The sequence below is a fragment of the Falco naumanni genome, chromosome 1, assembly GCF_017639655.2.
Source record: "Falco naumanni isolate bFalNau1 chromosome 1, bFalNau1.pat, whole genome shotgun sequence".
NCBI classification, from domain to species: domain Eukaryota; kingdom Metazoa; phylum Chordata; class Aves; order Falconiformes; family Falconidae; genus Falco; species Falco naumanni.
In genome coordinates, this window is record NC_054054.1 from 101,207,958 (window position 1) to 101,232,169 (window position 24,212).

General features: G+C 51.2%; 3 protein-coding genes across 3 annotated transcripts; 1 reads left to right on the top strand and 2 right to left on the bottom strand.

Annotated features, from left to right (window-relative positions):
- Positions 1 to 2,930: 2,930 nt before the first annotated feature.
- On the bottom strand, positions 2,931 to 6,990 carry LOC121082768 (fibrinogen-like protein 1-like protein). Its single transcript, XM_040582423.1, has 3 exons — positions 6,798 to 6,990; positions 4,666 to 4,728; positions 2,931 to 3,559 (listed from the first exon to the last, which is right to left on the bottom strand). The coding sequence occupies exons 1-3, from the start codon at positions 6,979 to 6,981 to the stop codon at positions 2,931 to 2,933; spliced, it is 876 nt and encodes a 291-aa protein (XP_040438357.1). The 5' UTR covers positions 6,982 to 6,990.
- Positions 6,991 to 13,442: 6,452 nt separating this feature from the next.
- LOC121084028 (fibrinogen-like protein 1-like protein) lies at positions 13,443 to 16,206 on the top strand. Its single transcript, XM_040585134.1, has 3 exons — positions 13,443 to 13,446; positions 14,352 to 14,471; positions 15,481 to 16,206. The coding sequence occupies exons 1-3, from the start codon at positions 13,443 to 13,445 to the stop codon at positions 16,113 to 16,115; spliced, it is 759 nt and encodes a 252-aa protein (XP_040441068.1). The 3' UTR covers positions 16,116 to 16,206.
- Positions 16,207 to 18,824: 2,618 nt separating this feature from the next.
- On the bottom strand, positions 18,825 to 20,562 carry LOC121084085 (fibrinogen-like protein 1-like protein). Its single transcript, XM_040585260.1, is given in 2 exon segments — positions 18,825 to 19,453; positions 20,367 to 20,562. Coding segments are annotated over 2 exon segments (825 nt in total).
- Positions 20,563 to 24,212: the final 3,650 nt, after the last annotated feature.

A 24,212-nucleotide genomic window follows, 5' to 3' on the forward strand; every position in this document is an offset into this window, starting at 1 on the left:
ACACCCCGCTGTGTGCGTCCTGCACTGCACCGCGTGCAGCCTGCATTGCACCATGTGTGCCCTGTGCTGCACCACACCGTGTGCATCCCACTTCTCACTGCATTGGCCTCACCCTGGACTTCACGGCACTGCACTTGTGCATCCTGTGGACATCCTGGCACTGCTGTACCCATCGGCTCAGGAGAGAGAGAGCAAAGAGGCACCTGTCACTGCCAGCTCTGGGCGGGTCCCCTTCATCCCTTGGGGAAGGGAGAGGTGGGAACGCTGCCCCTCTACCTGTGAGAAACTGCTCCATGCAGGGTGTTGTGGTCACTAAATATTCACAGGGATTCAGGGGCCTGAAAGAAAAATTCGGAGAGCATAAACCTGCCCGAGGACTATCAGTGCCACTTCAGGACATCTCTGTGCTGGAAACGCTCTTTATATCTTTGTCCTGCTCTTACTATATAACTAAAATGTGGTGGAGAAGCTGGGGAAAAGTAGCAAAGCAGGACCTCCTGGGAAGTGGGGATTGCTTTCCATGGGAGTTTTACCTTAGTGAAAACCCGCAGCTGCAGGAAGAGCCGTGCACTGCTGCCAGAGTGGGGATGGCTCTGTCCGGGCCAGGACATTTCCATGGAGGAAATACCTGGTGGGAGATGGCATTTAACATCTGCTGCTTGACTTGACACCAACACTGCCTGCTGAAGCAGGATGAGGGGAAGCTGTCAGGGAGCTGCTGGGGGCTGGAGGTCACTGCTGTTGGGTGGCCAAGAGCCCAGCGGGATTGAAGAAGCATTTGGATGGGGTAGCTTGGGCTCAGGGGCTGTGTGAAGCCTGGTGTTGTTGTAGGAGAGATGAGAACCTGTACACTGGGATGTGCTGTGGTGGAGGGACAAGACAGCAACGCAGAGACACCCACCCAGTGAGCCCATCCTCCTGAGCTGGTGGGTGCCAGTCCTGTTGTACTGTGAGGACGGGATGCTCTCCTACACCTGCTGGCCTGTGTCTCTCCACTGCCTTTGGAGAGCCCTAGCAGAAGAAAACACTGCTGGGATGAGGATCATTTACTCCTCAGTCTGGTGGTGCAAATGAAACTCCAATTTTGCCTGTCACTTGGAAAGCTCAGAGGCCCAGGAGCAGCACCAGTGTCATTTCACAGTCTGCCCAGTGCCACCTGATGGCATGGAGCCTGCTGGCTGTGGAAGCCAAATCCATTCTGGGGGGCACCAGGGAGTGGGGTGGGGGCACCTTCCTGACAGCCATCTTCCACATGCTGCTACCATCTCATACCCCTGCTGCGGGAGAGCCTGTCTTCCAGCCAACGTCAAGTCCATTCTGGAGCTGCCCTGGGCCTCCCCTCCCTGTGATGCGGTACCCACTGCAAGGCAGGACCAGGCTGTGGTCTGAGGTCCCACTCTGCACTCTGGTTTGGTGGGGCTCAGCTCCTGGTGCTGGAGGCTCTCAGGAAAGTGAGTGCAGCCTGCTTCACCTGAGGGCTGTTTTCAGCAGAAATAGCCCTGAGCTCTTCCCTCAGACATCCTGAGGTGCAGTGCACAGCCCCCCCCCCCCCCCCCCCCCCCCCCCCCCCGCCCCCAATGCTCTGTAGTGCTGAGGGCAGTTCTCTGGAGCAGTGTAAGGTGCTTCCTGGCTCAGAGATCCTCCACTGCTCATTTCTTTCAGTATTTTCTAATTTCTCAAATCTTTCTGGATGGTTTCAAGGGCACACTGTGCCCTGTAGTTTGCAGATGAGGGCTGGGTTTTCCCTTAGCAACTGGTCTTGGAAGCAGAACTGACTGGTGTTGCTCCAAGATAAAGCCAGAAATGGTTTGTGAAGGTGAAAGTGCTTCTCGAACGGTCTGTCCTGGCAGTGCCAGGGTGCTGTGGGATGGAGGAGCTGTAGGGGCCTTGTCCTGCAGCCTCACAGCATTAGCTCTGTCTGCACTTTTCCTGGCAAATGTTCATCTAAATTGGTCTCAGAAACTTGACTATGGTGAGCTGGTTCCAGTAATGAGCTCTTCCCTCGTAAGTGTCTCCTAATTCAAGTGCCTCCTAATGCCTGACCTGCTTTGCTTTTGCTTCGATTTAAGTTCACTGCTTCACAGTCACAGCAGACAGATCTGCTGATGGCTTTGAAATCACATTTCTGCAGGATCAGAGCAAGACTTGACAGACAGACATGTAGCCAGGAACAGCTCCTGGCAGCTGCAGCCTCCCAGCAGGAGCAGGAGTTGGGCACCAGGACATTGGCACAGCTTTTGGCCCTGGACTGTGAATGTGATGATGACATAGGAAGAGTTCTTCCATGTGACAGATACCTTCTGAACCATCCTGTACAGATCACAGGTCCTTTATTTTAGTGAAACTAGATTTAATTTTCTTACATTCATTCCTGTGAGAACCACTTGAGGCTTTTTCCCTCCATGTGCCCCAAGACACCAGTCATAGCACCTGACATGGGATTTCTTGGGTCTCAGTGGGAACACATCAGAGATACAGAACAGACATTCATTAATGGAGAATGAGCTCAAGGGAGCAAATTTATTGGGATGCTTTACAACACACTGCAGAGATGCACAGAGTATATGGAAATTTGTGGCATGTAGCTTTTTTGCTTGCTGTCAGTTCTGGAGGTGCTAAGAAACTCTGATGGAAAGTCACTCCAGGGATGAGTGTCTTCCTCCCACAAGGAAGGTACATGTGGAATCCACAAATTTCACAAGTGATTTTTTTATTCTTGATTTTGAACGTAATAAAAAGTAATCATTGGCAAGCAGAGGGGGAAAGAGCTGAGCAGAGGGGGAGCCTGCACCAGAGAGGGGAAGTGGAAAATAGCATTTCACTAAAACCCCACTACCCTTGGGCTTCTCTCTCTGCTCCTGAAACGCTCAAGCTGTTTGGCCATGTGGAGCCTTTGCGGTGTCCAGTGTGGACAAGAGGGGGAAGAAGCACTAACAATATGGAGCTGGTTTGATGAGGATAAGGGAGGATTTGCAGTTCCCTTTGCACAGGTTGCCCCATGTCATACCACCCTTGAAATTCACCCGTACAGAATAGCATGCAGAGTACCACCACCCACCCTCATAGCTGTAGGCACAGTTTTTACTGTAAGTGTCCTGATCCCGATCCTTTGTGGAGAACTTCATGTTGTCGTGCATGGTCTTGGGATTGTCTGAGGTCATGGCATCCCCCGCTGTCCCTGTATAGGAGCCCAGCCTCAGCCGGTAGCCATGGGACTCATCTTCCAGGCTGAAGAGGTTGTAGTCTGCGAAACTGATGTTGTCTGTAGAGTCCTGGATGATAAACCTGACTTGGTAGACCTTCTGCTTGGCGATCTGATAGATGTACTCGGTGCCCAGCCAGTACTCACTGCGCACATTCCCAAAGCCGTACTTGTAGGTGCTCCAGGACTCGGCCCAGGTGACTGATGTGTCTTTCTGGTTCCTTTGGATGACCGTCCAGCCCCCATGTGTCACATTCATTTCACAGTACACCACAAGGTGGTGGAGCCCTTTTGGCTGGATGATGTAGACACCGCTGCGGCTGCCAGCAGGGATCTCGCTGCAGTCCTTGGGCCATCCTGGGGCAGGGAACAGAGATGGTTATTAAATCCCATGCGATGAAACACTGAAAGCACCTGATGTTTCTTTTATGCCTATATTCTTTTGCACACGCATTCTTGGGCTGTATTCCTGCCATGTGCTCACAGAAGTAAATCAGATCTCGAAATTATCAATGTAAGAGTTGGGTCTCATATCTTCCCAATCAGGATTCAAACCGATGGAGGCACACTGCCAAAATGTCTTGGACTGGTGAGACCAAACAAGACATTTCCTCCACGCAGCACACCAATGCACCTTAGCCCAGTTTGAGCTCAGTCTTGCAGCGATGCGGTGATTTGCCTGTAGCACGCAGGTGATGTGTCACCACACAGGAAAATGCAAATCTGGGTTATAAAGCCATTGGCTCTTACAGCATGGAGCTTTAGATCTTTATAGTAATCTCAGATACCCTGGCGAGAGTGTGACCAAGACATCCATGTTGCTAATAATTAAATCAGTCCTTGTGATCTCAATAGGGCAAATACATCAGTTTTCTGTGGGCTTACCCAAGTAGCTTTTTAGAGACTTCCTGACTTGTTTGATTTGATTATGGCCTTTCCATGCTCCAGAGTGTCAGCTTCTTATACAACAAACAGCTGAATGCACCTACACACTACTGTGAAGGGACTTGCTCCACTCCCAGTACCTGTGCTACTGGTTATTCCTACCCAGATAGGACCTATCTTGTGGTCCTATGGGCTAATGTTGACTCAATCACTTCAGTAACATGGTCAGTCCCTGTCTTACCCAGTCTTATCATCACCTGTATGGTGAAAATAGAAAAATAAAAAATCACAGCTTCCCAATGGCTAATAATGGATCATCATTTCTGGTTTAGATCTTTAGGTGGACAATTCCCCATGCTTAAGCTCCTCATCAAGCACTGAGTCCAGGACGTGGCTGGTAATAGAATCCCCCTGAGAGCCTGAGCTGTGGCATCTCTGCAGCCTATCCGATAACCAACACTTTTCCTGGGAGGAGACAGTGCACATGTAGGACATGGGATAAAATGGCTGAGAGCTCTTTGTGAGCCCAGCAATGGGGAAAACTTATGAGCAGATGTACTCCTTGAGAAAACACTTACCATGGCCTGCCGGTGGGTGGGGGGCAATGTCTCTGACCTGTCGAACATGATTGCCACCATGATCTGAATTAACAAGAACAGAGGAGACAGGAGTGAGTATTGAGAGTAGACATGTCAAATGCCTGCTGGGAGAGGCGATCCTCCTGGTTTTCTGTTGTTGCTTCCAGTTACAGAGGGACTTGGCCATTTCAGATATCAGCCGGTTGGTAGTTTGGGGTAATTCACATGGTGTTAGAAAGGGGCAGATCCTTGGTGAGAAGGATTTGGGCACACTGTGTAGGAAAAAGACCCCCAAATGGTGGTGGCAACACTGGAAAGATGGTTGTTAAAGTGCAGTAGAAGCAGTTAGGAAGTGACTCAGGAAGAAGAGGAATTAAAGGGGGAAGAAATGTGAGAGCAGACACAGGAAAACCAGTGCAGGCAGTTGTCAGGAGCTGGGAGAGGGGCTCTGCTCAGCTGGGTCAGAAAGGAATTATAAGGGTGTTGCTGGAAGAGAGGGTGGTTTAGAGTGAATTAATGCAATTCTGTTGCAGGGGTATCTTCTGTGTATCCACTGACGGCTATTAAAACAGGGGAATGAACACAGGCTTATGGAATCACAAAAGCCATTCCTGTCCTCTCTTTGAAACAGTTGCCTCACCCTGCCGCTGCTGGTCTGTGACATCCTCAAATACCTGCTCCCCACTTCTACTCTCAGCTGGTGCTTTCCTATCCCCTCCTTTATGAAGTGTCTGACTTAAGTCTCTTGCACCGTGTATAAGCCCATTCCTTCTTTTACTACACCCAGAGTATACTTTTTCCTGCAGACACAGTAATATTGATATCACTTCCTCCTTCATGGTCTTCTGATGGTGGGACATTCAGTTCTTCAGCCTTCCTTGACACAGTCTCCTGCCAGATTTTTGAACCCTTTCCTTTTGACTCTCTCTAAATGTGTTTTGAAGTCCACCAGTGAACGTGGTGGTTGGCCAGACCCTGTCTGGAGTGGGAAACACTCATGTAGCATGGTCTAGAGGACTTTCCTACCACAGTATTTAATTTTACTACAGCCATACAAAGCTGTTCACTCACGTTCTTTCTGCGAGCCACAATCTGCTCCTGCTCCTTTCTGCCTTCACTTCCCATCCATTTGGCAGCACTCCTCCACAAGTCAAAACTCCTCAGTATTAGTTTGTCTTGTCGGGCATGCTGCTCTGCTTACCCATCTTGCATTCATGGTGCTCATGTTTTCAGAGCACCCTGCCAGTGATCTGGGTGAGAAATGAGTGTGAAGCCCAGAGAACACCCCATTTTTCTCTACTCAGACTTGCAGTTCTTGGTGAAGCCTGAGCTCTTGCCTCAGTCATGGGTGCTCCCTGTGTTGGTGGTTTTGGGGCAGCTGACCTTTGCAGTGAAGGTTGATGTGAAACCAGCACCTGGTCCTTGAGCTCTTATTCCAAGAACATTTCCTCCTCCCTTGGAAGGTGACCAGCTCTTTCTGTCATGTCATGTCCAACCCATAGCCCCTGGTTTTATTCCAGGAGCATTTTGTGGAGGCTTCCTCATTGCTCCAATATACTCTGGTATTTGTAGGCTGTTCTGTGACATCTTTGGACTGATTGCTCTGTCAGTGCCACTGCTTAGACTCTTTGTATTAACTTCATTTAGTTCCTCTTTGTATTCATTTCTCTTTTGAAGTCAGCTCTCCACTGGCCTTGTACTTTCCAGTGGTGGCTACTGTTCTCCATGTGCTCAAAACACACTGTGATCACCTTAACATCTTTAGCACTGCTTCTCCAATAAAGAGCCCACAGCTTACAACACCTTTGGCTTGGTCTTGCTGCTAATGAGCCTGAACCTGTCACTTCCCCTGGGAACCTGTGAGCTCTGGGATTTGGACTATTGGACTCACTTATGGACAGAAGAACTTCATGCCAGACAGGAGAAGAGACAGGCAGCAAGCAGAGGAGGACTCTGAGATGATTCTTGTTCCAGTAAGAAGGCCTACGTTGCATTGGCATTGCCCACACTTAGACCATTATTTAGTCCTTCCTCTGTGTTACAGGGGTGTAGTTAGGCTCGCGAGGTGGTCTGTGTAGAAACTGACCGAATGTCACCTTGTTTGCCTCTCCCTGTTGTAGTGGTATACTTACCAGGCTGGGAGGACTCTAGGGGAATGTTCATGATATCCTCCAGTGTGCCATTGAAGAGATAGAAGTTTTGTATGTCAAGGACAGGAAGAGATGCTGCCAGAGTCAGCAGGCAGGTGAAGGGCAGGAGACAAAGGCGCTGGCTAGCTGAAATGGGAAGAGATTGGAAAAAGAAGAAAGAGATCATAACTTTTCCATTAGAAGGCCATGAATCCCATCTGAATCCTTTACTTACAGAGTAAAATAGGAAAATAAAATTATTTATGTGTAGAGCTCCCTCTTGGAGCTATAAGCCCCAATTCACTCATTTAGGTGAGCTATCATATTGGCCGGAGTCATTAGCAGTGGTACCTGCTGTTAGTGATTTTTGAGACAGAAGAATTGTGAAAACCTTGTCCACACCCAAGGTGACCGTAATCAGAAATCGCTGTAAAATCCAACTCTCAGGGCTGGAGTTGAGAAGCAGGGTGAGCATGGGGGGAGGAATCCCCTTTCCTCCCAGCTCTCACCATGCTCCCGTGACACACTCACAGGGTCTGAGCTGGGACTACACCTGCCTCCGGTGCAGGTTTGTGGTCAGTGAGAACCCAGCTGTCCGGGTGGGAACAAGCCCCAGGCAGGGCTGTGTGTATTTCTCTGCTCTGCACGAGAGCAGCATGGCTGAGAGTGGCAGCACAAACTTTCAGCAATTACGGCCTGCCTGGTGCAAATGACGTCTTTTACATAGTTATATGGTTACTCCAAAACTTCCATATGTAGCCAGCTGCTCTGGTTTGTCCTTGTTCAGAGCAGCTAGGGAAAACAGCACATTTTTGCAATATTAAATCTAAATAAAAGAATAGAAAGTTTATCATGATTCCTAGAGAGTGGGGCACTGTGGAGACACCTGCCCATGGGGAAATCTGTTCGTGATAGGATAGATGCAGCTCACCCTGGCAGATTACCAATGTGATCCCTCCATCATTTGAAAAGGAGCAGAGCCAAACCTATTGCTCTGCCCTGGGATACCTGGGTTTGGTACCCACGTACCTGACTGAGAAGGAAAATGATTGATGATGCCAGCATGGGACTGCTGTGTGCAATTGCAGCCGCTCTAGAGACAAGCACCCCTTTCTGGGAATGCTCAGAGCAATCTCAGTCATTTGTGCTGGTTACAGTTTTACACCAAAGGTCTTTTAAACACCCTTCAGTCCAACTGACTTGCATCTCAATTCCTACATAACATTTAGTGTCTTGGTACACTTGTGTTTAGAGGCATGTTTAAAAACATGTCTTCTTTAGGCCACCAGAGAAGCAATGCTCCCTCCACTGCTGGTCCATTCCCCCATGAAATTGTCATGAAAAGTCTGGGTTGGAAGGAGATGCTGAGGTGGCATCAGCCTCTCCTGGGTGTCCTTCTGGATACAGCAGTATGCTTTTGGGTGTCTAACCCTCAGATCCTGATACCTGTTGAATATCACTCCTTAAGAAAGAATATCTAAGAAACTCCTTTTCTATTCTAGAGTATTTAATACTTTTCCTGAAGAACTGAACATTACAAAGACTGTTTTGTAACTATGAGGCTTGTAAAATGGGATATCTGGCACCCCAGGGCTACACTGACACAGCCTGAAAATAGCAGAACATGCAGGTTCCTGCTCCAGGTCCCAGCCTAGGGCACAGTGAGCCCCAACAATGTAATGGACTTCGCATGGGTATGCCTGGGCTGTGCAGACAGGGAGCCCTGCAGAAGACCAAGTGCCAGGACGCCCTGTGACCCACAGCCACCTGAAGTGGTGCCATCTCCTCCCATCCCATCCCATCCCATCCCATCCCATCCCATCCCATCCCATCCCATCCCATCCCATCCCATCCCATCCCATCCCATCCCACACTCACCCATGTCGTCTCTGCAGGGACCTGTGGCACGGGAAGCCGAGTGGTTTTGGCCTGGCTGGAGGGATGTCCAGCCTGAAAGTTATAGGGCTCAGCAGGTGAGGGGGTGGAGGCACAAGACCACTAACCATAGCACTTGTCCTTTGGTTGGCAACAGGTCTAGTGGTTTACAGCTTATTTGCTTTTCGTCATTAAGTGGTATGTCCTCAGACAATGAAGTCTGTGTCTCACAAAGGTGAAGAACTTTCTTCAGGGGCAAAGCAAATAACTTGGTGCCATTAAGTGAATGGCTTGAAACAACCGTGATTTACAGTGCCTGGCTGCCACCCTGTCTTGGCAGGGTTTCCCCAGGGAACAGCATCCTCTGGGTACCTCTGCACATTTCAACTCGTAAGTAAATATCCAGATGGCATTCCCCCTCCTGGATGGAAATCAAACATCAGGCATAAATCACTCTCTCCAGAGCAGGCATCAAGCCCAGCTACTACTGGGGACCCCATTAGACCCTTCAGGGAAGAGATACTCTAGTGTTCCTGGCATATGTGCACTGAACTTCAGAAAGTGCCACTCCAGGTGCCTCCTGACGTGCCTGGCCTGCCACCAACACGCTGCCCTTTGCGCAACATGCACTGTGGTCTCCCCTGGCGCTGCAGCCCTTGCAGCAGTCACAAGGGAGGTTTAGGAATCGTGATGTGACACTGACGTAAAATGGTCTCACTTCAAGCCCCTCTCTGCTACTAGGAGTGCTTACACCATGGATTTCTTACAGAAAATGCCAGACCATCCTCTCCCTGGATATTGATACCTGCACTATTCTGAGGCATGAGGACTCCTGTACCCCATGCCCACCTCATGCTGGACGGCACAAGGCAGCCAGAGCCTGTGGAGGAGCAGACTGGGCTGTTGTCACAGGCTGTTTGCTGGTGATACGGCCGTCCGAGCATGGAGGCTCTAGTGCATGCCCTGCTGTGCTGCTGCTTCTGCTCAACAGCAGATGCAAGCAAAGGCAGGCAGCAGAGCTTCACCAACAGCTTCCAGTTCCTGGCCAGCTTTTCCAGGAGGCTGTGGCCAATATTTGGGTTAGGATGTACAAAGCAGGCAGGTGGAAGGCCATAGAGGGGATTTCTCTGAAACCCCAGTTACATCCTGGGGCCCAGCTTCTGCTCAGTATGTGTTTGTTATTCAAAAAGCCACAGCTGTGGCATGGATTTGTTTATTGCTGCAGCCTGGGCTGCATCCGGAAAAATGTGGCCAGGAGGGTGAGGGAAGGGATTATTCACTTCCATGTGTGAGATGACAGCTGGAGCGTTGTGTCCTGTGTGGCGCTCCTCCATGCACAACAGCAACTGAAACTCTAGGAGTCCAGCTAAGAGCACCAAGACAACAAAGGCAGGAGCACACGACATATTGACAGCCTAAGAAAGATGGACCTGTCCAGCCTGGAGAAGGGAAGGCTGAAATGGGATCTGGTTGCCGCCTACAGCTACCTGGTGGGAGGGTAGAGAGCAGATGGAGTCAGGCTTTTCATAGCACTGTGTCTTGTTTCAGACCCCTCATTACAAGAGATATATTGACAGACTGGAGCAAGTCCAGTGGAGGCCACCAGACTGATCTGGGGCCTGGTGCTCAGGATGTTTCAGGAGAATCTGAGAACTGGGCTTGCTCCACCTGGAGAAGAACAGGCACTGGGGAGGTCTTGTTGCTGACTACAACTGCCTGGGAAGATACAGAGGACATGGACCCAGACTGTTCAAGGAGGTGGATGGTGGTGGGATGAGAAGCAATGGATCTAACCTGGAACATGGAAATTCCAGTTAGAAACAGGGACTTTTTATTTTAACATTAAGTTGGTCAAATACTGGAACAGGTGCCCACAGAGAGGCTGTGGGATTGCTCTCCTTAGAGGTATTCAAAATTTGACTGGACAAGGACCTGATCTTTTTTTAATCTGCTTTGAGCAGGGATTGGATTAGATGGCCTCCAGAGGTCCCTCCCAACCTAAATTATTCTATCACCCTGTGATTCCGTGACTTTTCTTGGAAGTGCACAGGGATAGGATGAGAGTCATTGAACATAAGGGAAGGGAGGGAAATTAGAATTAGGTTAAAAAACATTTCAGTCTGAGGGTGTTCAAAGACTAAAAAAAAAAAAAAAAAAAAAAGAGAGAAGTTGTGGGACATCCCTTCCTTGACATATTCACAGCTGACCCAGACGTGACCATAAGCAATGCAGTCTAAGCTGTCACTGCTTTGGCTTCGAGGTTAGAGCAGGGACACTTGGAGGTCCTCCTGGTCGTGGTTCACATGTGTTTCTCCAGTTCTCTGAAGAGCTCCCTCCCTAGCCCTTATGCCTCTGTATTTCTGCAGGAGTACAGCAATGGTGCCAGGCCTTGTGCAGGATGCAGAGCCGGCCACAGCAGAACATGCCTTGAGAAGCCACTTTGGAAGCCCACAGAGCTCTAGCAAAAGCCTCAGAGCCCATGGAGCATGAGAGCCCTGTACAGCCAGCCAGTCTGGTGTGATTTGTTCTTTCAGTGTTAACTGCTACTGTCACGGTGCTGAGGGCACCAGTAGGCGTCAATGGCTGGTGACCAGTCCCACCTGGGACCTTCATCTGGGCCTATGAGGTCTGGTTCAGCTTGGCCCTGGGCATTCAGCCCTGACCTGAGCCACACAGTGTGAGTTCCAGCCTCCAGTTCCCTCTCTGGCCTACACTGTGGGTAGCTTATCTCCTGGATGGACCACTGAAATCTGCATTGCAGCTTATCTCCAGCCCTGCCTTTTGCACTGCGTCCTTTTGTCCAGTGTCTGGGACCCAGCTGACTGCTTGCCTTGCCTGGAGCTGTTGCCACCACTCAGCTCTGCCGGGACGTGGCAGGACGGAGTCCTGCCAGCAAGGGCATTGCCTCCACAGCGTACACCCTTGGCTTCTGACTGGCCTGCCCACGGAGAGCAGCCAGCCTTTGCTGCCACCAGAGAGCTTGCTCATGCCTTCATTCTCCTCCCTTGAGTCCTGCATGGTGCCCCTGCTCTGCTTCTCTGGAGTGCAGCCACTGGTTTTCCTCAGCTCCACTTCCAACCTGTACCTGCTCAGAGGTCCTCTTGCAGCTGTCAGAAGACAGAGGTCCCATGTCAGCATGATTTAAAAAACCTTTGTTTGATAGCTTTGAAGATACCATCCACTGGAACATTTGTGCTAAAGTCAAAACTGGGGTCTCTGCTGGGCTGTAGATAAGCTCTCCTCTTGACACACTGTTCTTTGAAGGAAATACCATTTGCATCTATTTGGAGCAGCCCCATGGTGCCTGCTGTACACAGTGTCAGGGGAGAACTTCTCCATGTCCCGTGAAGTCCATGTTTCTGCTGCATCTGGCAGCTCTGTTGCCAGCAATGATCCCAAGGGTGGCTCACCAGCAGCAGCCTGCCCCCCAGGCCTGGCACGAGCACCCCATCACACCCCGAGGCGTTGTGTTGCTCAGTGCTGTCATTAGTCTCATGGGAACTCCTGTCACCCACGTCCTCTGCCCCCACAGAGGGAACATGGGCCCTCTGCCTGGGGTCCTTCTTCCCTGGGCAGCTTGGGCCCTTTTCCCTCCATAGACTCAGGAGTGCTGCTTTTCTGATTCTCCTAAACTAAATGAGACTGTGGACAAGGGCTCTCAACCTCTAACCAAGCAAGCAGGGGTGAGATCTAAGGGTCCAGATGGAAGCTGATCCAGAGATGCCTTAACTTGTAGAGGTCTGGATGCCACTGTCCATCCAGACCTGCAAGTTGCACTGCTTGATGTGGGCTCCTATAGTATGGAAGGTTTGGTGGGACCCTCAGCTTGACGCTGGCTTGCTGTGAACACCATGTTTAAAGCTGTGCCATGAAGTAGACTTCTGGTCAGGAGGCTACTGAAACCAACACCAGAGAAGAAAGTAGAAGGGCCACATCTTTATCCTCTTAAAATTGGCTTGACAAGGTGATCGAGCTGTTTGCACCTTCTGGCATGAAGAACAGCCCTCCCAAACAATCTGTCCTGAGAGCATTTTGCTCCTGTAGAGGGATCAACCCCTGGTTGACATTTCTGGGGCTGGGGGGAGAATCAACAGGGTCTCACCTGACCAAAGGCAGGGATTGGGAAAGAGAGTGGCAAAGGGACCCACAAGCACCTGTTTGTTACCTGGAACCATTGCTCTCTGTCTACTCAGAGCATGCAGACTGGGGTGACAGGGGACACTGTATACAGTGACTTCTGGCTGCTGGACACTGGTTCCAGTCCAATGACTTAACTCATTGATCCTAAAACCCACCAGTGGAGAGTTAGCAAGCAGGTACGTCTCTTGACTGTTCCTCATCTTTCCAAGGTCACCTTTGGGATTGGGCACATAGGAAACCTAAACTCTCCTTTGCTAGTTTCTGTGTGTATGTCCCTAAAAAGCTGCATCTCTCCACTTCAGTTTGATCATGGCTCTCCAGAATTTGCTCCAAGTGGGCAATTCATGTGTAGTGTTTGTGTATCTGGGAGAGTCAATAATTGAAATCCTTCATCATGGAGGGGGCTTTTGTGGCTGGAAGGCCATGCCTCCCTCCCCTCAGGAGGTTTAGTTGTGCTGTCATGGGATCTGGAAACTGCTCGAGCCACAATCTGCAAGTGCCTCCTTGTGCCTCTACAAATAACGAGTGTGAACACAAGTGGGTGTGTGCAGTGCCTATAAAGTCACCATGGAAAGCTCAGCATGAGACGGTGCACCGCTACGTTCCTGCTCTCTGCTCAGCCGTGCTGTTGTGATGGGTGAGTTATGTTCCCAGCAGCACATGTCATTCATGTGTGATGCTGGGCTCAAACAAGACCTGGCTGGGGTGAGTATACAAAGGCATAAGATGATTAGGAGGGCAGCAGCCTTGATCTTGCTTGTGTGATGCGTGCTGCCAGGCACCTTGGTAGCAGAAGGGATGCTTGACCAAAGCAACAAACAACACACATGCTTGGTGCCAGCCTATGCCTTCCCAGGCTGCCTGTGCTCTGCATCCCCTTTCCTGGCAGGGCTGGTTAATGTGGAGACCCAGATTTCAACTTGGCCCTTTTCCCTTCCTGATCAATGGATATGGCACACAAGGTTGCACAAGGGTCCTTCCCCAGGCATGATGGCATCTCCTCCAGTAACAGAGCTAGCACGGGGTGTAGGGGTGTGCTGGTGACCAGCACGGAGGGTTTGGACTTGTGTCACTGTGTGGGCCCAGGAGACCTCCTCCGGTCAGCTTGGGAGTGGTATCTGTGCAGTAGGATCTAGCCTTTGACTTTGGTTTCCCAGTAGCTGCCATTGGGCTGAAGGGTCTTATATAAAAGGCTTAAGCATGATTATTCCAAAAAGAACTGTTTCTTGTGATCCCTCCCTGCTGGCAAACTCTCCACAGATCTAACTGTGTCACTGTCCTCTCTTAGCTACTCTTGCACTGTATGTTCTGAGGACAGATCTGCAGGTTGCTGTCTGCTACAGGGAAAGGGCTGATCAGGAGGTGACACAGCCCTTTCTCACCTTGCAGGGGCTGAGCCTCCACTGAAGCTGCAGCTTTTACCACCCTGGGAGCCCCCTGCTCCTGCCTGCACTCCGTGGCTCTGACCTCCCTGGTCCGAGCTCCCCAGGGGCTGGGGGGCTGCCCAGGGATCTCGTCAGTGATGGGCACTTTCATCCCCAGGGCTCCAGGCTGGGAAAAGTTTTCTCCGTGGGGACCTTGTCTTCCAACCCATCGTGGTGGCAATGCTTCTCCTCTGTGCAAGTGCTGGCCTAGCAGTACCCACTGCCAGCTCCCGGAGCGGTGAGTATTGAGCAGGTGGGGGGCACAAAGGTGCAGAGCAGGAAAGTGTCTCCTTAGCTCAGCGCTGACACTCAGGTCTGCTAAGTGCTAGGAAGGCCAGCTGCACCCAGGCTGATGCACAGCATAGGAACTCCTGACGTACGCAAACCATGCCAAGCCATGCTCACCTCCTTGGGGGCTCCATGCTGAAGCCAAAGGGTTTCTGCCCAAACACCGTAACTTGGCAGGATTGCTCTGCAGTGCTTGTGTCTTTTTACACTTCAGTTCTAGGGTAGATCCTCCCAACATTTTTAGTTTGGGATTTTTTTTTTCTTTCCTTTTCCTGTTGCAAGGAGGGTTACAGTCCCTGCAAGACCTGTGTTTCTTAAGAAAACAGAATTTCATGGGATGAATCGGAATTACCCACAGCAAATTGTCCCTCATCAGACACAAAACAAGAAAAGAAAACTAGACAGCAAATTAGTTTGGAAAGTGAGTCATGACAGATCAGTCCTGCTAACAGATAAACTGCAACAAGCTGGGGAGAGATCCCCGTGAGATCAAGGTAGAACTTAGCATTCTTTTGCAATGCCATGACCCCCAGGGAAAGCATATATTTTCATTTCATATGCTCATCCAGTGGAGCATTTTGGACATTTCTGATCCTTGCAAGAGCTGCAGCTTAGTGCATCAAAGGCCTTGTGTGAGGATCAGATATACCTGGATGGCATCACTGGCATCTGGAAGATTTTTGTCCCCTCTTTTCTTGGCCGGATGCATTAGAAGGCTCCAAATGAAATAGCAAGTAATGAGAAATAGATCCTATGGCTCTTATCAGGGCCACTGTCTTAGAGACATTAGGTTGCCCTGTGCATGAGCCAATAGAAAAGCTACTGTGGAGCAGACCACAGATAAAACCAGCCCTTTTTGTCCTGAGTCCTCACTCCCCTACAGGATTTCCCTGTTGCCCTGACAGACTCATATGATCCTTCTCTCTCCCACAACAACCTGTTTGCCACTGCTGCTGCAGGGTTCCCCGCAGACTGCAGCCGTCTCCGCAAGACCAGCCCCAGCGGGGTGTACGTCATCCAGCCAGCAAGGTCTCCCCCAGTCGTGGTGTGGTGTGACATGGACACCGAAGGCAAGGGCTGGACTGTTGTCCAGAGAAACTCTCATGACACTGAGATCACATGGAAGCAATCCTGGACCACCTACAAGTACGGCTTTGGGAACGTGCAGGGCGATCACTGGCTGGGCACGGAGTACCTGCACCTGCTGACGCAGCAGGGCACCTACAAGGTCCGCTTCATCGTGCGGAATAAAGCCAACGTCACCCATTACGCCGAGTACGACATCTTCAGCGTGGAGAGTGAGGCTAGTGGGTACCCGCTGAGGCTGGGCCGGTTTTCTGGTGATGGGGATGACTATCTGACCATCTATCATCCCAAGAAGGGGGGCATACATGACAACATGAAGTTCAGCACGACTGACAGGGACCAGGACCAGTACAGTGGGAACTGCGCCAGCAGCTATGGGGGCTGGTGGTATGACAGGTGCCATAATGTCCTGCTCAATGCCAAAAAATACATCCTCTGGCCAGGATTCTGTGATAATGGCGACTGTGCATCCTCCCTCATCCTGGTCAAACCCACAGATGTGTGCTGACCGTGCCGCAGCTCCCAGCCTCCCAGGAGTTTGGGGGAGTGCCACTGTCCCCAGCTCAGTGCCCCGTTCCTGTGCCTGCCAACCGCCCCGTGCCAGCCCCGGTACATGTCCTGTGCTGCCCGCAGTGTCCTGTCCTGCCCTGTCACCCACTGAAGCACAGCAGCTCTGGGGCTCAGAGGCAACCATCCGGAGCCCTGGGCACACAGGCAGCTTCACCCAGTACCGTGGTGCTGGCTGGTGCTGGGATGCAGAAACGAGTTTGGGGTGGGTGCACCTGCTCCTGTCCTGGGGAGGGGGAGACTGTGCAAGTTCCCTTTCCTGTGCGATCGGTGTATCCCTGCTTTGCTCAGGCCCCGCTCCCTCCCCTGTACACCCCACAGCTCTGCTACCCGTGCTGGGAGAAATCAGCTGCAATAAACCCTGGAGCCAGACTTCGCTGCCTTGTGTCTGCCTGCGGCGGTGATGCTGCACATAAGTGTGTGTGTATCACTCTGTCCAGTCTCTGGGGTGGTGGCCCTGGGGGAAAGTAGTTCTATTATGCAGGTCCTCTCGTGGGCAAGGAGATGCACCTCCCCAAGGGATGCCAGATCTCCCTGGGACATGGAGAGCTCACCTCCCCAAGGGCTGGTGTGGTGGCTGCTGGACCAGGTCAGCCGTGCTGCTGATTCTGCTCCCAGGCTGAGCTGGTGCAGAGCAGGTGTGCCATGCACCGGGTTTTTGCCCTTTTTTTTTTTTTTCTGAAATATTTCAATATTCCATAGTGAAAGGCCTGACACTGGTTCTCACTGCTGCTGACTGTTCTCAGCATCAGCCTGTAACACAAGCTTTCCTCCCTTCGGTGTGGTTGTTGTACACAGCTAAATACAGCTGCTGTGGCTAATTCTGTCTGTGGTTTGGTTCTCAGGTCTCTGGACACAATACTTCTTCCAATGGCTTTTTCCAGCCACTGTGCACTGAACTGTGGCTGTAAGGCAACAATTAGTAAACAGGGCCAGCAAAGCCCAGCATCTTGCAAACCCCTCACCCGTAGTTTGCTCCTGTCCATGGCTGGGTGCTTGCTCTATGCTGGGAAAGGGAAGAAACCACCACATACAGGAGTGTGGAGAGGATGGTGGGCTCCCTGAGGGTGTGAGAGATGTGTCAGTCCTGTTGGATACTGCTGCAGAGGGGAATGTAGCTATGGATCTCCTTTGCCATGAAGGCAAGTTTGAACTTTGGGCTTGAGAGAAGCCATGGTTCCTCTCTTCTGTCTTTGGAAAAAAAAGCTGAGCTTGAGGAAGTCTTGTGGCTGTGAATCCTGAACAACTTGGGACTCTCAGGCCAATATATGTGACTTGAGGTCTCAGGGGCACCCTGCAGAGTTATGACAGTGCCATGCTCCTGAAGAGGCTGCACAGGCAGCCTCGGCTGCCCCGGAGGCATCTGTGGGCCTGCAGCCCTGTTGCATGGGATGATGACTGTGTGAGGGTACTGCTGGTTGGGAAAGGCTTCCCAGTTGGAGCTGATTTGAGAGTAACGTTTCTGGACTGAGATATGCCTGCTGGTTTAAAAAGTAATTTGCACTCCACCTGGCTGGAGGGGAGAGGCTTGACAGAAAAGGGCCTGGGGTTCCTGCTGAACAGCAGCTTGCTCAGCAGTCAGCAGGGCACCCTTGGAAGTACTGAAGGCGAACTGCACCGTGGGCTGCATTAGCAAGAGTGCAGCTCCCCTCTGCTCTGCACTGGGAGATCACGTCACAGACACTACGTCCGCTATTGCGCTATCCAGTGCACAGAGATATCACCACAATGGAACAAGCCCATATGGACCCAAGCTGATCCAGGTCTCAAAATTCCGGGATCCCTGACATGTTAGGCTGCCTCAGCTCTTAACCTGCCCCAGATATACCAACCATGCAGTGTGCTGATGCCCTCACAGTGCTGTTGTCCCTTTCTTCCCTGTGCACTCTTCCAGTTACCTCCCAAGGCCTGGGCTAGCATTCACAAGTTTGACAAGGCAGGATGATGCTGGTCTGACCTGCTGTCTGGCTACCTCCAGGTCATGGCTGGCAGGGCTGAACTGAGCTGATGCTTCTCTCCTACTCTGAGTGCTTGCTCTTGGCCATGTGGTACTGCATTCCCTTTTTTGAAAGATCCCCACGTTGAAACCCAACTCTCTTCTTTACGTGAAAGTTTTGTCTTTAATTCCTCATTTTAGTCCTATGAAAAATTTTCCCTTCAAAAATCTTTTCTTACTGCACCAGGAGCCTCAGGTCGGGTCCTGGCAAGAAACTGGCAGCAGTTGCAAGAAGATCCCGAACAAATGAAGGACATTTGCACATGTCTGTGCAGGCTTTGAAAGCAATTTTATTCTGCAGGATGAACACAGACTACAGGAGGAATATGATGTGTACATGGCCTGCCTGGGCTCTTAGCAGGTTAGGTCAGGTTAGCTAGTGATGGGTGGTATTTTGCTGCTGAAGTTATCTGCACCTGCAAAGCAAAAAGAGAATAAGACCTTGCTGGGTCAGGAGGTTTTTAGGTTTCTGAGCACAGTTTTCTCCCCAGAAAGGAACATGCTAGAAAACCACAGTGTTTAAAAGGAAAAGAAAACAGCTCTTGATATACAGGAACAATCCCATCCACCCCCAGCTCCCCAGCCAGCAACATGGGCCCCAACAGGGCACTGGTCTGGCCCTGTGCCCTGTGCAGACAGGACGGGGAAAGAGTACTAATGGTATAAAGCTGGTTTGATGAGGATGGCAGAAGCTTTGCAGTTCCGTTTGCACAGGCTGCCCCACGTTATGCCCCCCTTGACATTCAGCTGTACAGAATAACATGCCGAGTACCACCACCCGCCTCCAGAGCGGGAGGCACAGTTCCCTCTGTAAGTGTCTTGATCCAGATCTTTTGTGGAGAACTTCATGTTGTTGTGCACATTCCTGGGATTGTCTGAGGTCATGGCATCCCCTGCTGTCCCCGAGTACGTTCCCAGCCTCAGCCGGTAGCCATGGGACTCATCTTCCAGGCTGAAGAGGTTGTAGTCTGCAAACTTCATGTCATTTGCAGCATCCCAGATGACAAACCTGACCCGGTAGACCTTCTGCTTGGTGATCTGATAGATGTACTCAGTGCCCAGCCAGAACTCGCTGTGCACGTTCCCAAAGCCGTACTTGTAGGTGCTCCAGGACTCGGCCCAGGTGATCTCCGTGCTCTGCCGGTTCCTCTGGATGACCGTCCAGCCCCCGTCCATTGCGTTCATTTCGCAGTACACCATGAGGTGGTGAAGCCCTTCGGTCTGGATGATGTAGACTCCACTGGGGCTGCCAGCAGGGATCTCGCTGCAGTCCTTGGGCCCACCTGGAGCAGGAGAGAGGGCAATTTAACAAAAGCCTGTGTGACAGGACAAGGCCATGTTTCACCCTGTGGCAGTATAGAGGGACATCTGGCCAGAGAATCTGGGGGATAATCAGTTGTCCCAGTTCAGAGAGGTCAACGTGCTTGGCTGGAGGTGAGAGTGGGTTGGCCTCATCCCTCTGTTCCTCTTCCATATGGGATAACTAATGAGGCAGCCCCAGACCCACTGGACTATGCTGGTATCAGCCCAGGAGACTGAATATGGACACTAGTGGGCTCCTTTAGGTCTCCTGAAAAAGGGGTTGTGTCACTAAAACAGTCACACTGGGGAGGAAGGTGAAGAGGACATTGCCCCCCACCTGTGACTGAGAACAGGAGTAAAATTACTCCTTCACAGACACCCCGATCAGTCTGCACGGTGTATATACATGCACACACCCACAGCACGGCAGCCTGCATTGGTACACCTCCTTACACCCACCGCCCTCCATCCCGGAGCAGGGCCATGGCTGGGGATGGTGCAGCACCCTTCCCCACCCAGATCGGGCTGCATGAGCACACAACACTGGATACCCGCTGTGCTGGCAGGTGTGGTCTCCCCATGCCTTCAGCTTGCTTGCTACAGGACCTCCCGCTGGAGCTCAGGTCAACCTGCCAATGGGCAGAGCTCCTCCCTCCAGCCGAGCAAAGCCTGGGCTTGGTGCTGTGTCTCCCCAGCCTGCCTGCCTGTATATATGCTATGGTGGTGTCCTTTGAATCTGAGGCATCATAGCACACCCTCTGCCAAGTGTCATTTTACCACGGCTCCACTGGCCCAGGGCATGGGTTGGGGCTGTTCACCAGCCAGGGCTGGCCCAGACCAGGGAACTGAAAGGAGTTGGTGAGAGCACTGTCATGCCCATAGGATGCTACATACTGGTTTTCTTCAGAGCACTCGCCGAACTGTTGGAGGGAGATTTCTTGAAGACGTTTAGGGTTTGTATATGCATGGAATGGCCTGGGGCAGCCAAGACCAGCACGCAAACGAGTAGAAGGCTCTGGGCTGCTAGAAAGGGAAAAGATGGAGAAAACATGAAATGTCACCCTCCCTCCAGAGAGGTGAGAAATCCCATGGCTTCAGTACTACACAGTGTAACATGACCATGTGAGGTGCAGGAGGGCACCAAGCCTGCTGGGCGGCATCAGGTTGGTCCATGGAAGCTGCAAAGCTTGCTAAAAAGCCTCAGTTCTTTTGCCCAAGGGGTAGAAAACCTTGCCTTTTCCCCTTGGCCAGCTCCTGAAAAGTCATGCCCGAGATAGTTTTGGGTGGAGCAAAGCACCCAACAACCCACTGAGCCAAGTTTCATTCCGGACCTCTGAAGCAGGGGACTGGCAAGGGTGAGCAGAGCACAAGCTGCTGATGTTCAAAGGGGTGGCAGGTGATCATGCCCTCAGAGGGCACTGGTGCCACTGCTCCCCATCGGTGTGTGAGGACCAGTGCACAGAGCCTCTCCCTATTGCTGCCCTACATGTGCTGCTCCCATTGCTAGCAAGAAGTGCCCCGCTTCTCAGCCCCGTACTCACCCATGGCGTCCATGTGGGAATGCCCTCTGGAGCACAAAGCTGTGGAGTGGCAGGTCCAGAGGTATTTGTAGTGCTCCCTGCAGTGGGTGGGGTGAGTGGGTCCAACCCTCCCTCCCGGCTTCCTTTCTCCTGTAGAAGGAAATCAGGCTACGTCTCCTTTGTGTCCTTAGAAAACAGAAGCCAAGACGAAGGTGCCTGTGGTCATAGGCACATAGCTCCCTAAGCTGCAAAGAAAATACCCCCCCATGCCAGCAAGAGTCCTTGGAATGATCTCCTCTGTGAGTGCTTAGCTCCTTGGATGGAATTTCCCCTGGGAACAGCATATTTGGGAGCTTTGAAGAGTGCAGCTCGGTAAATAAACACTTGAATGCCAGTCACCAGCCAGTGCGGAGAGCAAACACTGGGGATGTCCCCACCTGCCACCATTACAGCAGGGTGCTACCAGGTCAATTGGTTCTTGTTTAATGTGCTTTTGACAAGCCCAGCCCAGCTCTTGGTGGGGAAGTCAGAGCAGCCCCTAGACTCCCAGAGGGACTGGCTGATTGTTGTGGGACAGTATTTGGAGCGGCTGGTGTTTTCGGGACAGCATGACAGCAGTCAGAGGATAGTGGTGGAGGTGATCTTCATCTGGGGGAAGCAGGAGAGCTCTCTATTCCGCAGTGGTCCATAGTCCTGATCTGCAAGGATGCAGCTGAATGGTTCTGCTGAAAGACACTGGTTAAAGTTTCTGTAGGCCAGTTGAGACAGCTGCAGTCTCTGGGGCACTTGGTTTGGGAGACCGGTCAAGCAGGGTGGATGGATACAGATGAAAGCAAATGTCTGCCCAGGAATGGAGTGAAACTGAGTGGATGGAGAGCAGCAACAGGGATCTGAGCTTGTACAGAGGGGAACAGGGGGATCTGAGCGTGCACAGAGGTGAAAGCAGAAAGATTGGCCCTGTGTGCATGGAGAGGATGGAGTGGATCTGAGTGTGCATGGAGGGAAAATGGGGGGCAATTGAGGGTATGGAGAGGGACTGGAAGGGATCTGATGGTGTAACCTGTAGGAACTGGGCACCCACAGAAAGGATGGGTGGGATGTGAGTGTCAATGGAGGGCAACAGTGGGATGTGCACAGATGGGAGAAGTCAGCACTAAGTAGACACTGAAAGGAACAGAGAATGTCTGAGTATTCAAGGAGGGGAACAGAGGAGATCTGGGTGCATACAGAGGGAAATGGATGGACACTTGAGCATACAATGAGGGGAATGGAGATCTCCTTTGTGAAAGGAGGACAACAGAGGGTTCCAAGAGAGCACAATGAGGGGATATGAAAGGAGCTGGATAGGAATGGAGAGCATCTGAGAGTGCTTGAAAGTGAACAGAATGAGTCCAAGGGGATATAGGAGCACCCAGAAGGTAACAGAAGGAATTTGAAAGCAGGTAGTGGTGACATAGTTTGGATGTTAGGCACTCAGAAAGGATGGCAAGAGCTGGGGGGTGCACCAAGGGGAGTGGAGGAGATCTGAGCATGCATGGGTTGGAACTGCTGGGTTCTAAGGCACAGGCAGAGGAGCAGAGAGGATCTACAAGCACTCAAAAGGGAATGGAGGGTAATTGGGGGTCCACAGAGAGAAACAGAGGGAACCTGAGCATGCATAGAGAAGAACAGAAGGGACCAAAGAGGCATGTGAGGGAATAAAGAGTTCCTGGAGGGTATCTGAACAGACACAGAATTGAATGAATGGTTTTGATGTGCCCTTTGGTGGTCCCCAGGATCTGCCCTCTGGTTCAGTGCAGAGGCTTCCATTTGGACCTCTTGTCCCTTTAGAATCACTCCATTTACCTTTTGGTCCATCCAGAAGAAGGTGCACCTTTGGAGGCCTCCAATTTCCCTTCTGCACACTTCTGACTTCTCCATTTGTTTTCCGGTGCCACTTAAGAGCCCCCATTTTCTTTGAAGTGCTTCCCAGTGTCCTACCTTTGCTTTCCTTTTCATGCCAGAACCGTCCGAATGCCCTCAGGTGCTCTCCCAGCCCTCCACTGCCTTCTCTTGCCACCTCATTGGGATGCAATGGCAAGATGTGAAAGGACCTCCTGAGATCACCTGGTCCAGCCCCCTCCTCAAGAAAAGTCAGCTACAGCAGGCCACCCAGGAAAGTTTCTGGTTGGGTTTTGAATATCACCAAGAATGGAGACTCCCTCCCTGGGTAACCTGTGCCAGTGTTTGGTCACCCTCACAGTGAAAAAGTGTTTTGTGTTCAGATGGAACTGCCTGTTTGTCAGTTTGTACCCACTGATTCTTGTCCTGGCACTAGGCACCACTGGAAAGACCCTAACTCCCACTTCTTCATTCTGTCCCTTCAGATATTTATAGACATTGATAAAATCCCCTTCTGAGCTTTCTCCTCTCCAGGCTGAACAGTCCCAGCTCTCTCAGCCCTTCCTCAAAGGAGAGATGCTCCAGTCCCTTAATCATCTTCAGGACCCTTTGATGGACCCTCTCTCACATATTTATGTACCTCTTGCACTGGGGAACCTGGAACTGGACTCCAGATATGGCCTTACCAGAAGAGGAAAGGATCACCTCCCTTGACCTGCTGGCAATGCTCCTCCTAATGCCGCCCAAGATGCTGTTGTCATTCCTTACCATGACCACTGCTGGCTGATGGTTGGTTTCTTGCTCACCGGGATCTCCGTGCCGTTTTTTGCAGACCTACCTTGCAGCTGGGTGGCCTTGGGATTGACTCCTGGAGTACACCACTGGTGTCCAGCTGGACTTTATGTCACTAATCAGCACTCTGGGCCTGTCCATTCATCTTTTTTTTAGTCCACCTCCCTGTTCACTTATTCAACCCATATTTTGCCAGTTTGTCTGTTAGGATGTTTGGGGAGACAGTGTCAAAAGCTTACTAAAATCGAGGTAAACAATATCCACTGCTCTCCCCTCATTCATCATGCTAGTCCCTCATTGTAGAAGATGGTCAGGCTACTTAAATACGATTTCTCCTTTGTAAATCCACGATGACTACTTCAGATCACCATCTTGTCTTTCATGTGCCTGGAAACGGTTTCCAGGACTAGTTGCTTCATCAGCTTCCCAGGGATCAAGGTGAAGCTCACCAGCCTGTGGTTCCCTGGGTCCTCCTTCTTGCTCTTGAAGATAAGAGTGACATTTACTTTCCTCTGGTCTTCAGACACTTCTCCCAGTTGCCAGGACT